Genomic DNA, 18,246 nt, shown 5'->3' on the forward strand with positions numbered 1-18,246 from the left:
CAAATGGGTTGGAAGTCTATTGCTGTCAATGGCAGTCAATGCTTCCCAAAGGTGTTTGCACTAAGGCTGCCTCAATTTATCGACAACTATTTTGATAGTAAATTCATGCAATTTGGATCTAAGTATGAGCCAAATCCAATATTCTTCTAAAATCATTGTTTAGTTTAAAAAAAGGCGATTTGTGATCATATAAATTCAACATTTCAAAAAAATTACATTAAAAAGATAAGCGATTCTATTGATTCATTTATTTTCTGAACCCCTCATCCTCACAAGAGTCACAGGGTGCTGGAACCTATCCCAGCTAACCAAGCGGGGGTCACCTGGTAGCCATTCATGTTTAAACTTATAGACAGGGGCAGTTTAGAGTGTTACTCTGCATGTTTTTTTGGTATGTTGGTGAAAACCGGAGTACCCGGAGAAAACCCATAAAAATCCCTGGTAGAACATACAATCTCCACATAGTGAGGACTGACTTGGTATTTAACCCTCAAACCCAGGACTGTCAGCCCAAAGCACTCGTTTGCCAGGCCAAAAAACTAAATTCTTTAAATTAAAGCAATGTCTGCTGCCAGATACACCAAGTTTGACAACTAATAATTCAAAGAGCTCAAGTTTGGAGGTCAACTTATTCCTCCGATTCTTTATTCATTATTCTTGATCGTTGATTAAATCCTTTTGAGCATTATCTGGGAAAGTACCCTTGATGATTTGGGGCTAATTCACATGAAGATATTTGGAAAAAAAGACACTTATGTAACTGATGATGGAGGAGATAATTCTTTTCATGAATTAATAGAAATAAAACATTGTAAAAGGTCTTAGGTCTTATGAGTCCTGGGGACGGGGAAAAAAAACATCCATCTTGTCGTGTATCATTAAAAGGTTTCTTCATTTAAATGTCACACTTAAGAAAAAACTGTGAGCTGTTACAGCAGCTTTTTGATCCAGAAATGAAAAATTTGATCAGTGATGATTTCATGGGTCACTTTCTTAACCTGATCAAATCAAAACCTATTAATCCATAATTGGACATAGAAAAACATTCTGGCTTCCCATTAAGAGGGGAGAAATACATTTAAATAACTTTAAATGTATTAATTTGCAGAATAAACACAATAATTACTATATATTAATTTATATATAAACACACAGATATACATCTATTATAAACAGTTTCCTTTAATTCATTTTAAAAAAATGCATCATTGAACAGAAACAGGAAGAATAGCATTTTATAGACCAAAAACGGGTGGCCTGGCGGCTGAGTGGTTATCGTGTCGGCCTCACAGTAGGAGACCTGGGTTCAAAACCAGGTCAATCCACCTGTGTGGAGTTTGCATGTTCTCCCCGGGCCTGCGTGGGTTTTCTCCAGGTACTCCGGTTTCCTCCCGCATTCCAAAGACATCCATGGTAGGCTGATATTGACACTCTAAATTATGAATTTGAGCATGAATGGTTGTTTGTCTCCTTGTGCCCTGCGATTGGCTGGCCATCAATTCAAGGTGTCCCCCGCCTCTGGCTTGAAGTCAGCTGGTATAGGCTCCAGCACCCTCTGTGACCCTCATGAGGATAAAGCGGTTCAGAAAATTAGATGAGATGAACCGAAAATGTAGGGAAATTTCGTAACAGTCAGCATCATACAGTCTGCGCCATAGGCCACTGTTTTGTGGAAAAAGTCCCAATGCCAAGAGATATTAGCGTAAAGTCCCTCACCCCCCAGCCTGTCGTTCTGCCTGACACGCGTTCGAGGCGGACATGTGTTCCTAAACACGCTGCCTGAGAGAAACCCTGCGACAGATCCGGCACAGGAACAAAAAAGGGCTAGCCAAGCTTGGGGCAATTTTATTGCTGAAGGTTGAGTCATTATGTTAAATAAGAAATGATGCTAATTGTCTGATTGTTTGTTTTAACTTTGTCTTCTTATAAATCCGGACATAAAATCCGTTACACCCTCTCCACCAATTGTGCAGGCGTATGACAGTTTTTCCATGAGTTCTGATGAACTGGGACCAGTTCCTGTCATGCATGTGGTGAATACATATTTGCTTGCTTGTGCACGCCGGTGGCTGCCAGTATTGTTCTCATGGACATTGTCATCATCGACAGTGGCACTACTGAATGTATTGGATGTCATTTACGGGAGCTGCTTGTGTTTTTAAAAAGGTGTTTTCTTTTTCAATTTGAAAATTAGAAATTAATCGGGGCGGCCCATTGGTGGAGTGATTCATGTGTTGGCCTCACAGTTAAAAAGTCAAAAGCATTCATTGTCATTATACACAGCTGTGTATAACTCTACAAAGTGCATTTTCCCAGTAAAACATAAATAAGTAATCTAAAAATATAAAAAGTCACGTCCGGAAGGACAGTTCTAAGATTGAGGGTTCAATTCCTGAAGGGTTCCGACCTTGCTGTGTAGAGTTGGCATGTTTTCCCCGGGCTTGCGTGGGTTTTAGCCAGGTACTCCAGTTCCCCAATCATGCAGGGTTGAAAACTAAATTGCCCTTAGATATGAATGTGAATATTTTTACATTTCCTAGTGACCTGCGATTGGTTGGCCGCATTTTTAGGGTGTCACCTGCATGGTGTCCATGGTTGGCTGGGATGATCTCCAGCACCCCCGTAGAAACCCTCCATAGTCCTCCTCTGCAATCCTTGTGAGAATAAGATATACGGAAAATGAATTAATTATTTAAACGTAACCAAAAGGAATAAAACTTTACATTATATATTTTTTTCAGCTTTCACCGCCATTTATCTCATTTTTCAATCGTTTTATTTGATTTCTTAATAATTTGTTTTCAATAATTTAGGGGGACTGTTACAATTATTATTTATAATTTAAAATAATAAAATGGGATTTAAAAAAAAATTGGGGTGGGAGCTTAAAGGCATGACAGTAAGAGGCTCGCAGCGAATGATTGCATATGTTCCAGTCATTGGGAGTAAATGATCAGTGGAACTGAAATGCTCATAATAGCTAGACTAAGCTCGATGTGAACAGGTGAAGGATTGTGAGGGATTGACGTCAACTGCGGTTGTTGGACGGAATTGTATTTTGAACTCCTCGTCGCCACTTAGGAATCCGTGCGTTGTATTGTTGTTGATCCATGCTATTCTTACCGGATGAACTCTGAACCTGACGACTGACAGAACTGTCCTATACTGGAAAAGAGCATGAGGTCGTTAAACTGGGGATGAGTAACATGTGCATAGCGATGCGTTCACTCTGCATCAATGTCTGGTTGGGTGGTACACAGCTACATGACACTGTAGGGCCATGTAAACAGTGCAATATGATACTTTGTAATACTCTAATGAAGTGAAAGATTGATCTAAATCACATAGATCAGGGATATAGTTTAAAATATTATTTATTACAAAACTGAAGCCAACATTTATTCTTTTGGTATTTGAGTCACTGATCAAGATTTGCCCCAAATCAGGTATCACTGACATATAGTCAAGATAAAGACTTTTAGGACTTATGACCTGAACCAAAAATATGACTGAGATCAAATTTGAGTCTTTTGGGAATTGAGTCGGAGACCATACCAAGAATGGCCCAAAACCAGAAATTACTACAATTAAATAAAAATCAAGATTTTATGGGGTCAAGACCGAGACCAAATCAAGATGTAAACTTAGAATGAATCCAATATTGATATATATTATGATTCCCCCAAACCCAGGAAACATCTGAGATAAAATCTAGATCAACTGTTTCTATATTTGAGACTAAGAGCAAAACAAGACTGAGATTGAGTCTATTTCGTATTGATTCTAAGATCAAACTAACACTTGCCAGAAAACAGGAATCACAAAGATCGAGTCAGGATCAAGACTTTTGGGAGTCAAGACCTAGACATACGCTGATTTTTCTGGAAATCAAATCAGAGACCATAACAAGACCATCAAAATGTCTCTTGAACCAAGACCGGTGTGGAGTGTTCAAACTTCTTAAGACACAAATCGTCAGTTTAACACGGTGCGAATTGACCCGTGAGGAAAATCCCCCCCTTTGTGTCACTAGTATCCTTGCGACCAGTTTTGCAAAAAGCACTGCCTAACAAACGCAGGAAGAAGGATATCTCCAAGATCCTTCACCCAAAACACAGAGGTTGTTTGCGTGTGAACTGATTAGCTCTGTCTCTGCTGTGTTAGGTTGTCGTCGATCTATGTGTATGCATACATCCTTTAAAACAAACAACAAATCAAAGGTTTACATTGTTCTCGGTCACAAGTGAAGAAACCAGAGGTCTGCACTAACTGGCTTCACGCCCCCCGGGTCTGTGTAAAATCTTTTTTTTCCCACGATTTCAGACACTTCTTACTTGTTGTGATTGCCAAAATAGTAAGTGTACCCTGACCTTCCAAGATGATATAAAAGGGATCGGTTATCAGAGACGGGATACACCCTGAATTGATGGTCAGCCGATGGCATGGCACAAGGAGACAGACAAACATGCACACTCACACCCATACCAAGAGGCAATTTAGAGTGTCCAATCAACCTACTATGCATGTTTTGGGGAGGAATTTGAGGTACCCAGAGGAAACACACGTAGACTCGGGGATAACATGCAAACTCCACACGTGGACGTGACATGGATTTGAACCCCAGGACCCCAGAGCTGTGAGGACGACGCGCGAACCATTCCCTCCACCGGGCCACCCTGTTTTTCCATAGTAACATGAAATACAAACAATAAAGTGACCTTAGTTAGCATGGAAATGCAGCTTCTATCTAGCCTCTGGGAGGCCAGCGAGATTTGGGGAGATAGCAATGGAATGAGCAACTATTTTTACATTTTTTAAATTTATTTTTGTATTTTTTTAGCCCCTTCAAGGCTTTACATAACCATATAATTTCAGATGTAGAAGCATTGGTAAGTAAAGGTAGTGTACAGTGGTTCCTTTAGTTACTAAATTAATCGATTACAGATCTTGAGCATTTTCTATTCGACAGGTTTAAGGAGGAAGCTTATGAACACATGCATATAAACACAATTTAAAATTATTAACTCATAACAGCATTGCATTTAATATCTGCTTTTTCAGAAATATTCAACTCTTTATGTCTACTGCATGTCTGGCAATTTCTTCCTACTCTATTCGCTTCTTTATTTCATTCGCACCAGTAAGTTTCTTGGACCACATTTGAAAAACTAAAAAAAGGATGCAGAGGCACTGGGAGGGCAGCAGATTGTAAGGAAATTGTCAAGCCGGACGACAATTTCAAAATTAAATGATGGATATAGGAAATATAATGACATTTTGGGGGATTTTGTATGTAGAAGCATTCTCTTTTTGTTATTTTTTTAATTTCTTAAATACTCACAAAAGATTAAAATATCTAATACATTATCTAATATCTTGAATTATGATTATTATCTATGAATTAAAATTCAATAGTTGCAAAAAAAACAGCTTTTTTGTTGAAAACAATCAGGACCACACCCTAAAATGCAATTTTCATCATTTTTTTTCATCGTCATTTTCAGCTAATGAGTTAGATTCTTATCCACAAAACCATGAATTATCGTTTTTGTGCTCTTTTGCATTTTCCAGCATAATACATAATTGCAATGTAAATGTTATATGACTTCCTGTCTGCCCGGGCTATTGTTAATTTAAGGAAACAGCATTCATTTAAACACACTTGCCGCTCCATGTTAGCAAGCCACAAGTGCCATGACGCTGGTCGCCAAAGCGCACGCAGGCTCCTTTAGCAGTCGATAACATTGTGTCGGACGGATAGACGACCGAAGTCACCCAACGGCCCATAATATTGTGAAAACGGAAATCTTCGCCTTTGTCAGCCATTTAGAAAGGAAGTCGTCCTTCCACTTCCTTTCAGGCGCCTTCAAGGAGAACAATTCACTTTTTCTCTCTTGTGAAAGTGATTTACGAATGCTTGGAGGCTCAAAATTTGATTGGAAAAGTCTCAGACGTATCTCAGAGGCAGGAGATAACCAAGTGTTATTTTTCATTGTTTGTTTTCCTACCGAAACATTAATTTGCATGTGTCAGTAATGGTAGCGAATGTGATAAATGTATCCAATCACTATTTCATGCTTCTTGATTTCAATGTCTTACCAGCCCCTTCATTTTATCTGCACCAGTAATTTTAAATAAATAACATGGTAAGTTGTTGTTGTAAGACAGCCAATGGGAAGCCAGTGGTGTGTAAGGATATTCTCAAGCAGGACGCAACGCAACCGTGACAATTCCAAAATAAAAGAATAGATTTAGGAAAGGTATTGAGGTATTTTGTGGGATTTCATAGCTTGGGTCTTGTTTTTTTATTATTGTATATTGAAACAGTAATTTAAATATCAATGGGTTTCATAACCTAACAATGTTGTACGTAGAAGCATTTGTAAGGAAAGCTACCACTGTACATAGATTACGTACTATACGTACTATACTATAGTAGTATACTAGTGTACTACTCAACATGGCACTACACTATATAGAGTTTGAAAGTGGCTTAAACAGTCATGTGTGCCCTAAAGCACTGTCTTGGGCAATTGTGCGTGCAAGTCATGGTAACAATAATGTATCCGCATGTTTTCCAGCTAAATAGAGGGTTTGTTGATTTGTTATCATGAGTAGAACTCGGATGGTGCCTCCCAGAGGTTCTTGAAGCTCTCTTTATTTACTCTATTCACACATTTTTATTGCCAGTGAGACACATCAGATTCACAATATAAACAGTAGAAATTAGATGTTTGGATATGCTTTATGAAAAGACATCTGTTTTCCCTTTACTGTCCGACATGAATTCAGAATAAACATGAATTGTTTTAGGCATACAGATTTGTGAACAGTCATTTTTGTCGCAACACACACTGGAGTTATGCTTTCCTTAGAAGGCCAACCTTTATATTTAGATTAGAATAGATCATAGATTAAACTTTATTTATCCCATACTTGGGAAATTCAACTCAATGGCTGCCATTGACAGCATGAGACATCCAGTCTATTTTGACTGATGGCAAATGAATGTTCATTTGCTCATTCTAGTCAAAAGGGACTGGACGTTATACTCCATCATTGTCAGCCAATGACTTCCCAAGGATATGATCCGAAAATACCCCTAAAGTAATAGAAACTGACTAAAATCTGCGTATAGGAAAGGAAAGATTTTTTTTTTTAAAGTTCCAATTAAAAAACTCAAATGTGGAATATTTGTAGTAATATGTTGTTTTTTTTCTCTTTTCTTTTAAATTGTTATACAATCAATAACAAATTATAACAGCTACTTCACAGTTTTTGTTGTTTTTTATTAACAATGTGAAGCATAACATTTTTAATTTAAAATATTTTCAAATGACTAAAATACAATGAACATTTATATATTTTCAATTTATATGACATTTTTGAATGAATACATGAATGAAAGTTTTTATTATAATAAAGGAATATATATATATATATATATATATATATATATATATATATATATATATATATATATATATATATATATATATATATATATATATATATATATATATATATATATATATATATATATATATATATATATATATATATATATATATATATATATATATATATATATATATATATATACTTTTTTAGCTAAAATATTATTTAACAAATTACGAATAAAGGAAATCAAACATTCACTGTTTTTATTTTTAAAAAGAATATTCTGAACAAGAGTATTTTGACATTTTGCCTCTAAACAATTATTGACTATCAAGTTAGGTGTGGTTTAATGTCTTGATTGATACGTTGTCAATGAACCAATCTATCTAAGGCAGTTCCTTTTTTAAAGTCTCATATTATTGTCATTATTTACTCAGAAATTAACCAAATTCTCCTTTTCTTCCCCCCCTAGGAGTGGCACACTAAGACAGGAAAGACCAAGTAGCTTTACGCAGGAAGGTCAGCGAAGAGGAATGTCGCAACCGCCGAAGCAGGTGAGAAAGTCTTTGCTGTGACGGTTACATGGCCGTCTCGTAGCGTCACTGCCGGAAAAGGCATAACAAGTAGTGCTAAACAGATGAATGCGACAACGACAACAACAAAAAAAAGACTGAAAAAGTTAAGCCACAAAAAGGGGAGACAGCTTTTGTCAATGACCAGCACAAAAGTTGCAATTCAGTTTTGCATTTAAACAAAAAGCTGATGCTTGTTTGCCCTTTTACGGCAACCTGAGCGCGTGTCACGGGGGGGCTCAACACTGCCCCCAGGTCACAAGCTGATAGCATCTCCTAAATCTCCCTCTGAATGCCTCCTTTTTGATGCCACCAAGTAGGTCAAATGGACGGCAGAAACGATGATCTGGTAAAACCTTTTTACTCTTCATTTGCCACGCAAGCTCGCATAAAAGAGCTAACGTGGTCCCAATGGCTGTTGGGATTGAAAAAATCCCACCATCATGAGTTTTTAAATACTTATTAAATGATGGGATTGTGTCATAGAGGAGTATTCAGAAAAAAATATCAGTACGCAGTCACAAAATAATTTTTGTAGCCAATTGGTTTTGCTCAGTGGTTCTTTAACCCGACTTTAGTGCTTGAAGAGTGAGATCACTTCCCTCAAGGTGGCAGGCAGTGTGATTGTGAGTGTGAATGGATGTTTGCCTATCTGTGTGCCCTGTGACTGACTGGCGACCAATCAACTGGGATAGGCTTTACCACGTCGCGACTCTGACAAGGACTAGCCGTGTTGAAAATGAATGAAAGGTTTGTTTTTGCATAGTTGAAACTGATGGCATAGTCAAAGGCAAGGAAAAGTCATTCCAATTGTATGAAGGTTATTTACATACTATTTCCATCGTTTCAAGGTTATTTGCGATGTTATGCCAAACTTACTGTGGTGTCAATGACAAGACATTTTAAGAACAGCATTAGTGGTCTATCTCTCTTAAAATGGTAGCCTTTGAGGTAACCCTATATTGTCAAAAGTATCATATTGGATACATACATTTTGAGCAATGTGATTTTTCCCACTTGGAGAAAGTTGTGTAATATAAATGTATTTTCAAATTTAGGACAAATTATACTTTACATTCTGATGTCTTTTTTTTAGTGAACATTAAAGAATCACAGTTTTACAATGTTTAATTTGATCTCAATTATTTTGTGGTTTGGGCCGTAATCCCGCTTTTGGAATCTGGAACTAACTGGGTCTTGCAAAAAAATGCCAAAATATGAGGAAGGGTTGTATGCATGTTTCAAAGTACACACTGAAGCTTGAGTTATGTCCTAAAAAAAGTTGTATCACTTTTTTCAATTTTTGCAAACACATGAAAGATGAAAGTAAATCACACAATACTGTAACTGTAGGGCGGCCTGATGGATGAGTGGTTAGCACTGGGGTCTTGGGTTCAAATCCTGGTTGGTTCAACTGTGTGGAATTTGCATGTTCTCCTGTGTGGGTTTTCTCTGGGTACTCTGGTTTGCTCCCACATTCCAAAGACATGCATGGTAGGCTGATTGGGCACTCTAAATGTTCCCCTAGGTGTAAGTGTAAGTGTGAATTATCCATGTCCTTGTGCTCTGTGATTGGCTGGCCACCAATTCAGGTCACTGGCCTGAAGTCAGCTGGGATAGGCTCCAGCGCCTTCCTTGACCCTAGTGAGGATAAAGTGGTTCGGAAAATGAGATGAGATGAGATACCTTATAGCATAACGATGGCCACCGCCCGTTAAAATGGTGGACACTTCCTGTCTTCCAAACCCCAGTGAGAGCAGGAAGCGGGTGGTGGCTCGGATGCGCGGGCAGATCGCCCCACGATATGTTTGTTAGCGTGTTAGCATTCTGGTCAGCGGCCAGTAAGTGCCCTGCCTCGGAGGTCTAATCTTGCCTCGCGCCTCATTGCACGCGCTCAATAGCGTCCCCACCCTGCATCATGACATCATGTCTTTGTGTGAAATCCTGCTTCCATTCACGCTCCCACTGTAGGGCTTAGCATCCAAACATCCGCTATACCAACACACAGCTCTTTAAAGGGAGAACCGGCGGATACGACACAGCTCTCAACATGGCTGCCGCCAACCTTCAACATCGCACGGGTCTGCTCGTGTGGCAGAACACGTGGGCTCTTTGTTAACGACTCCACCATTTAAGTCATATTCGAAAAGGTCCGGTTGAGGAAAAATTCAAAAGATCGCAATATCTGAAGTATTCAGGCATGATAGTGACATTTAGATGGTTTTGAATACTTTAAGAGATTAGCTGATGATCGTAGTCTGCTGTCAAACCCAGAATTCACGGAACAATATTCCAAAGCTCAAAAACTATTACCAAGCATAACACACCTGTTAACATGGCCCCTGCCGACCTCCGACACAACTTCGTCCATAATGTGAGCTATAGTACTCAAGACGTGAGTATTCAACCTCAAATGGCTGGCAACCAGTTCTGGATGTACCCCGCCTTGTGCCCCAAGGTAGCCAGAATAGTCTCCAGCACCCCCGCAATCTTTATGAGGATGACCAGTTCAAAAGATGAAAGAATGAATGAACTATTTATTGTCATATGTACTTTGCTTTTAAATTATATATACGCACACACAAACACACAGTGGGAGGTCCGGGTTGAAATCCAGGTTGGTCCATCTATGTGGAGTTTGCATGTTCTCTTTGGCCCTGCGTGGGTTGTCTCTGGGTACTCCGGTTTCCTCCCACATTCTAAAGACATTCATGGTAGGTTGATTGGATACTCTTAATTCCCCCTAGGTATGAATGTGAGCTCAAATGGTTGTTTGTCTCCTTGTGCGCTGCAATTGCGACAGCACCCCCCGCGACCCTAATAAGGATAGAGGTTCATTGTCATTTGTCTCTCTCTGTGTGCCCTACGACTGACTGGCGACCAGTCTAGGGTGTCAGATGAGATAGGCTCCGGCAACCCCTGCAACCCTTACTAGGATGCGTGGATGAATCAATGAATAAATGAATTGAATGAATGAATGATATCAGATCACTATGTTAACACATTGGCTTCCATTGATAGACCTCCAAACAATTTGTACTGGGATGGGACTGGCTCATCACCATTCCCAATTGTTTGAATGTTTATAACCGTCAATGGCAAATGAAGTTATTCAATTGTAAGCGGTGACAAATATTATGCACATGCATTCAGGGGTCATAAACTGTAATCATCCGACCAAGCGAGCAAACGCGAATGCTTGAGCAATGGTGGACATTCCAAACATTCCTGCTATTACAGTATGATGAAACACAGACACACACACACACAAGAGGGCATGCAGACCCCACACTATGAAAACTCAATTTTCAATATAAATATCTCAATGCTTGTAGTGTCTAGTGAGGTGCTACTGGATGCTCTTGTTTTGATTAAAAACTGGATTGTCTAATTCATCTTTTTTAATGGGTTGGGGCAACTTTCCAATATGGCTAACATTCAAATTGCCTCAATGAGCCTCATAAAAAATGAAATGGAGAGGTTTGCGCTTGTCCTAATCTTTACCTACAAGTGTTTTGGACTTCATTCGGTCTTGGTTGAAGTTTAGGTCTCATTTCAGAAGCTTGTATCGCCTTGGTCTTGGTTTTGACATTGCTCATCCCTTCCCAAGAATCAACTTTTTGTTGGATCGACTCAGACTCTTTTCGGTAATGTTGATCTTTCTAGATCCATTACAATCTGGTCGTCTTGGAAGAGGGAAACCTCATCCCATATTTGGTTCCAACTCAGGTTTTTTTTCTTGAGATTCTGGGTTCTACGTTTTTTTTATTGGCCGTTTGAGGGGTTTAGTTCAGAGCATGTTTTTTTTTTACAACTGTGGGATTTGGTTTAGATACGGTTTCAGTATGGGTGTTGGGATGTTCAAATCTGAGAATCTTAGTTTCGATTTAAGTTGTTTTAGTTCCTAAAAGGAACGTATTGATCACATTCTTAATCTTCTTTTGTTCTTGATTTTTGTGTTTGACTTGCCTTCCAAAGCATTGATCCTCACTTACTCTTAATGATTCGTGATTTCGGCAAAGTTTTGTTTTTTCATGGTTGTGGTCTCAATCACAACACTTTTTGACTCTGAAAAGAATCTTTATCTTTTTGAACTTTATTTTTGGCACACTTCTTAAAATTTCCTGATAAAGTTTGAAGAATCCTCAACTTTTCCCTCAATCTTCTCAAATATAATATATGTATGGCTAAATGTATATATTATAAAGTCTCTTTTAATAGTTTCTTGCACATCCTTCACCCATAATGGTGTTCCTTGACAAGAACTGCAGGTTCTGCAACAGCACTGGGTATTTTTCATGAAGGGGATCCGAACCTCTGCAGCATGGTGGACCCGGTGGTCCAGTGGTCCGGCGTCCACGCTGCCATGGTAGCCTGAGGCCTGCTCCCCATACATCCCCGCTCGGGCCGCGTTGATCCTATTGTCTCACTGCGTCACCGCACGTCGCCCCGGCAAATAAAGGCCGTCTGGCTCCAAGCTTAAACATCGCAGCAAACTCAAAACCAACCATCAGAGCCGATTCATTCACATCTGCTCAGTGGGGCGACAAGGACAGGGCTTTAGGTGGGAAAGAGGGCAGAAAAAAGTTCACTTTTAGCCACTGGGTGCCAAGAGAACGGGACAGGACTCAACTTCCAGGGAGCCGCAGCTGTGGCAAGTTGCCCATTTCTTTTCATTTCATGTTTATTGGAGAATATTAAAGCTTGCTTTAGATTAAGCGTAGTTATAAACTTGACATTTTTATTTCTCGCTGTTAAAGGTTAACATTTGTCTGATTGCCGACGGGATAGGCATAGCGCTTTTGCTGGGCACGTTTGGAGTTTATACCGAAAACGGTTTCACAATGCTTTTTCCAGGAATTCCACGTTAAATTGACTGGGTTATTTTAATTTTTTGAGAACCACGCTAGTGTAAGACTGCACCTCTTAACTAAATTTCACACAAAAGTTTAGCCAAATACGGCAAAACGGTGTTCAGCAGTACCATCCGATGGCACAATTTTGTGAATTTTCTACGTTTTTCTCGATGGAATTTTCCACATTTTCTTACGTTTGACACTCCTTGTGTGCCCCCCTCCCTCCTCACCCTATTTGTCGGGTTTGCCAACCCCACCCTCCCCGCATATCTGCACCCTTCGTGTTCCTCCCTACCCCACCCTTCATTCTGCAGTGCTACGGACCGATCATGGGCGACTGGAGTTTTCTGGGAAATATTTTAGAGGAAGTCAACGAGCACTCAACGGTGATCGGGCGGGTTTGGCTCACGGTTCTCTTCATCTTCCGCATCCTCATCCTGGGCACGGCAGCCGAGTTTGTGTGGGGTGACGAGCAGTCCGACTATGTTTGCAACACGCAGCAACCCGGCTGTGAGAACGTGTGTTACGACGAGGCCTTCCCCATCTCCCACATCCGCCTGTGGGTTCTGCAGATCATATTCGTGTCCACGCCATCTCTGGTCTACGTGGGCCACGCCGTGCACCACGTGCACATGGAGGAGAAGCGTAAGGAGCGGGAGGAGGCTGAACTTAGTCGGCAACAGGAGCTGAGCGAGGAACGACTCCCGCTGGCGCCCGACCAAGGGAGCGTCCGCACCACTAAGGAAACCAGCACTAAAGGTAGCAAGAAGTTCCGACTAGAGGGCACCTTGCTAAGGACCTACATCTGCCATATCATTTTCAAGACACTCTTTGAGGTGGGCTTCGTGGTGGGCCAGTACTTTCTGTACGGCTTTCGCATTCTGCCACTGTACAAATGCAGTCGCTGGCCCTGCCCCAACACCGTGGACTGTTTCGTGTCCCGCCCCACGGAGAAGACGGTCTTTATCATCTTCATGCTGGCCGTGGCTTGTGTCTCGCTCTTCCTCAACTTTGTGGAGATCAGCCACCTGGGCCTGAAGAAGATACGCTTCGTTTTTCGTAAGCCTGCCCTCGCACCGGCACAGGGCGAAGGCTCCACCGTTGGGAAAAGCCTGCCCCCTTTGCCCGTGTCGTCTCTGCAGAGGGCGAAAGGTTACCGGCGGCTGGATGAGGAAAAAGCGGCTCCCATCACGCACCTCTACCCGCTGTCAGAAGTTGGCATGGAGGCCGGCAGGGGGGCCCCACCCTTCCATGGCCTGGAGGAGAAGCCAGAGGAGGAGCCGCCTATGGGGGACGACCCTAAAGCGTACGACGAGACTCTGCCCACTTACGCTCAGACCGCCGAGACCGGAAGTGCCATGCCCCGACCAGAGGATGCGGCGCCGCCGGCAGGGGCGGAGGCGGTAGATGGAGGGCGTGTGGCGGCTCGAGCGGGGAGCAAAGCGTCGGATACGATAGAGGACAGCAGACCTCTGAGCCGATTGAGCCAGGCTAGCAGTAAGGCCAGGTCGGACGACCTCACCGTATGAACATGCACGGGAGAGCGCACATATACACGCACGCACTCCAGGCAGAGAATTATTAACGTTGCATTTCAAGCTTGCCGTTATGATTTGCCGCTGCCATTTGATAGAAAACGTTGCGGAATAACGACCAAAAATTTAACTCTTGTAAGTCAAGTATGTATTGTGGTTTTTAGGATTACTGTTGTCCCCATACCAAAATTTTAAACCTGATTTAGGTAACTCAATACTATTTTCGATAAACTATGTATAGTAAAACCCAAATTAAGTCAATTTAAACAAAAAAATCATACAAAAAAATCTATTCTACACTTTCAGTGCCATTGACAATGACGTCCAATTGTGTGCCAGAAAACTCTTTAAATGGGAGTATCACTATTAGACGTCCAATCCATTTAAACTAGGCCCGCCCACTTTAACTGGATTGGATATTTCGAGCCCTGTCAATGGTATGAAAAATGTCTTGTGGCCATACAAAAACAAATGAATGACTTCATATCGATCATTTTGCTATCAAATATCGTATCCCAATACATTTCAATGACGATACTTCTATCCGTTTTTATACTTTTGACAACTCTAGTTATTATATTGAGTATAAGTATACAAACCCCCCCATGAACTTACTGGCTGCCATTGATGGTGCTGGACCAGTGGTCTCAAACTTGTGGCCCGGGGGTCAATTAGGGCCCATTGGACATTATTTTTCAGCCCTCTATATATTTGTGTGTATTTCAGCTTGGGTAATTAAAAAAATAGGACGTACGCGATTTAAAAATAATATCAATAAAATGTTTGGCCCGCAAAAGTTGGCCATTTATTTATTTAGTTTCAATCTCTTATCACCAAACAAAGTTCGTGCACGATAGACTTTGCTGGTGTTTGTCAACAAAGAAACAAAAGTGAATTAACAACATTACCCACATTTAGGGGGGAATCCTTCATGTAGCTCAGATTCACCCAGAATCTATATCCAGCGGGACCCCATATAAAGTTCGAGACCTCTGTGCTAGATGAACCCGTTTTTTGTTGTTTTTTTGTTTTTAAAGAATGTTTTTTTTAAATTAAACACACTCTAACGTTGGCATAGTCCCACTCAAAACTAAGGCAACATGCCATTGAACTTCCCACTGTTCTAACGGCTTTAATCACTTTCATAATTCGACATTGGCTGCCATTGAAGGCGATAAATTAGTTTCTTGTAAATGAACACTTACTTTGACCAAACAGCAACTTTGGCATATTGCCACTTAATATTATGTACACTGATATTAGCAAATTAGATCAACACTTATAACAACTAATAGTATTCCTTTCACTTTTAATGGAGACTAAATATATACGTTTATTGGCACAATTCTGCAGTCACAATGGTTTGTACATCTATTGGCATCAATGGCAGCCAATGGTAGACAACATTTTTCGAGACCAAATTGGGAAAATAATGGCAAGCGTTTGTGTATGAAAGGACAAACATGTCAATTTCTTTAAATTACTCTTTTCATCAGATTTTTAGAACAGGAAAGAGTTTTATTATACTTGTGTTTCTGCCAATCAGATGATTTCCCATTCCAACAGTGCTATAATGCAACAAGTGCCTACTTTTACACTTTTATACAACATTCGCAGCTCTTTGTATCGGCAAAGGTTATATTTTCGGGGTCGAGAGGAGAGCACCTTTTTTTGCACACGTAAAAGTTCACACACTGTGCGAAACTTTTTTTTTCAACACTTCAACGGTGCATCTCTTTGACACGAGTGCAAGCTGGTTTACTGTATTTTTCGGACTATAAGTCGCACCCGAGTAAAAGTCACATTAGGTTATTATTGTTCTGGAAAACGAGCGAAATAAAATTTTTGTTGAGTTAATTCATAAAATACATAATTAGAAAAAATAACAGCTAAACGACTGATAAAAAAAAGTTTTGTGTGTTCATAAAACTAACTGAAATTAAAGCCACTCATGCATTTTGTTTTTAAATATAATTTCTAAAATGTACATATCAAAATAACACAACTCAAGAGGGCCGAATACATTTTTTAAAAACTATTTTTAATTACACTGTTTTTATATTATCTTCTTTCTCTTTCTCTCTATTTAATATTTGCACATCAAAATGAAAAAAAAAAACCAATAAGAGTGAATAAATGTTTAATGCTTTTTTTAAAGTTGTATTGTTTAATTATTTTTTTAACTTTTCATCTAACAATTAACTCAATTTATGACAACCTAAAACTAATACCTGAACTAAAACTAATAATTTAAAGAAAAATACAAAATAAAAACAGGCATTTGCTCACATCATTAACTAACTAAAACCAACTTATTTAAAAAGGGAAAAAATTAAACTACTTAAAGTCAAACTAGGATTTCAAAAAAAGCTATTATAACCTTGAGAGGCACCACTCAAAAATTACACACACCTAAGCTACCTAAGCAGACAAATTCAAAGCATCGCCATATATGGTAGAAAGGACACTCCCTTCCCTCATGCCCGCAAAAGTCACCACTCTTTCTTTTCTCATTGTGCATTGTTTCTAAACTTTGAGTAAAACCAGCTAATTCCTAATATTTATTGAAAAATTATTTTTGACCTCTGTGACTTTTGACTTCCTGATCCCCAAATTTATATTAAAATTATTTATTAAACACAAACATACAGACAGATATCCTGAACGTAGATTAAAACAAACAATTTGCACAGGACTTTAAGTATCATTTTTAGTCATTTTATTAACCACAGATCAAAATCAGACATCCAACCTTATGGTAATAACAACAAAAAAAATACTAATAATAAAAATACACCCTAAACAATACAACATAACTTATTTCCAAGCTCTTTAACGCACTCCAAATTAATCCTAAACTACAACAACAACAAAAAAGTGCGACTTATAGTCTGTAAAATAGGGTACATAGCGAGTAAACCTTTAAAAGAACACATGCTTGAATGTCTTTTTCAATGTAATCCTGTTGGTACCTTGTCTAAAACGGTGTGAGCGCTTTTTTTTTTTTGGCGTACTCTGATGCAACTTTTGGATGAGAGCTCTGCTCATTTTGCCCCATTAGAGACTGGACTATAGAGCCACCTCAGGCCAAATCCTCTCTCTTTTTGCGCAGTACAAACAGGCGTGCGGGTAAAAAAGATCTTGCCTCATCAGCACAAAGTATTGTTGGGAGGCGGGACAATAAAAGAAATGGGTGCCTGTCAGTGAAAACAAGTATCCTTAACCTGGTTTGGGAGGGCAAGACATATACTTGATTGAGTTTGAGTGGTGGAGAAAACACCAACTTTGGAAGAAAAAAATGTAAATAGCGCCTAAATTGTGTCTTGTGTGTATATACTGTGGTATTTTAGGTACTGGACTGTTTAGAATGTGTACAAATTTGATGTAACAATGTCAGAAAAAAGCAAGGAGGAGAAGTTTAAATGATGACAAGCCTTAATATTTTACTTGTTTCAACTATTTTTCTTGTGCCTTTTCTGGAAATATGTGAACTTTATTTCATTATTTTGTTACAATGGACCCTTGAGAATCTCGGAACTTTCATGATTGCACGCAAAATCGGAATTGATTTGTATACAAATCTTTTTAAATCATTCAATGCCATTGTCAGGGGTAGAATTCCAATTGATTAATCCCCCAGTCGAAATGGATTTGACATCTAGAGCTGTCAATGGCAACCAATGAGTTAAAGTGGTTAAAATGCGTGCATATCTTGTAGGCAGCTTTGACCAGTTTGTGAGCGGTCGTAAAGCAAAACATATATTTGAAAGAAATTGTCACAAGGTCCTTGTTTACACATATAAAGTACAATGATTGCTATTGTACAATGGCTGTGTATTTTTATTTAGACCAGTTGTGATGTTTGTAAGAAAACATGATTAA

The 18,246-nt window shown here is 39.5% G+C and overlaps 1 protein-coding gene across 1 annotated transcript; it reads left to right on the forward strand.

Moving 5' to 3' along the window:
* Nucleotides 1-13,146: 13,146 nt before the first annotated feature.
* LOC144204455 (gap junction alpha-8 protein-like) lies at nucleotides 13,147-15,102 on the forward strand. The gene has a single exon (XM_077728458.1). The coding sequence runs from the start codon at nucleotides 13,159-13,161 to the stop codon at nucleotides 14,356-14,358; it is 1,200 nt and encodes a 399-aa protein (XP_077584584.1). The 5' UTR covers nucleotides 13,147-13,158; the 3' UTR covers nucleotides 14,359-15,102.
* Nucleotides 15,103-18,246: the final 3,144 nt, after the last annotated feature.

The sequence above is a fragment of the Stigmatopora nigra genome, chromosome 11 (genome assembly GCF_051989575.1).
Source record: "Stigmatopora nigra isolate UIUO_SnigA chromosome 11, RoL_Snig_1.1, whole genome shotgun sequence".
Taxonomy (NCBI): domain Eukaryota; kingdom Metazoa; phylum Chordata; class Actinopteri; order Syngnathiformes; family Syngnathidae; genus Stigmatopora; species Stigmatopora nigra.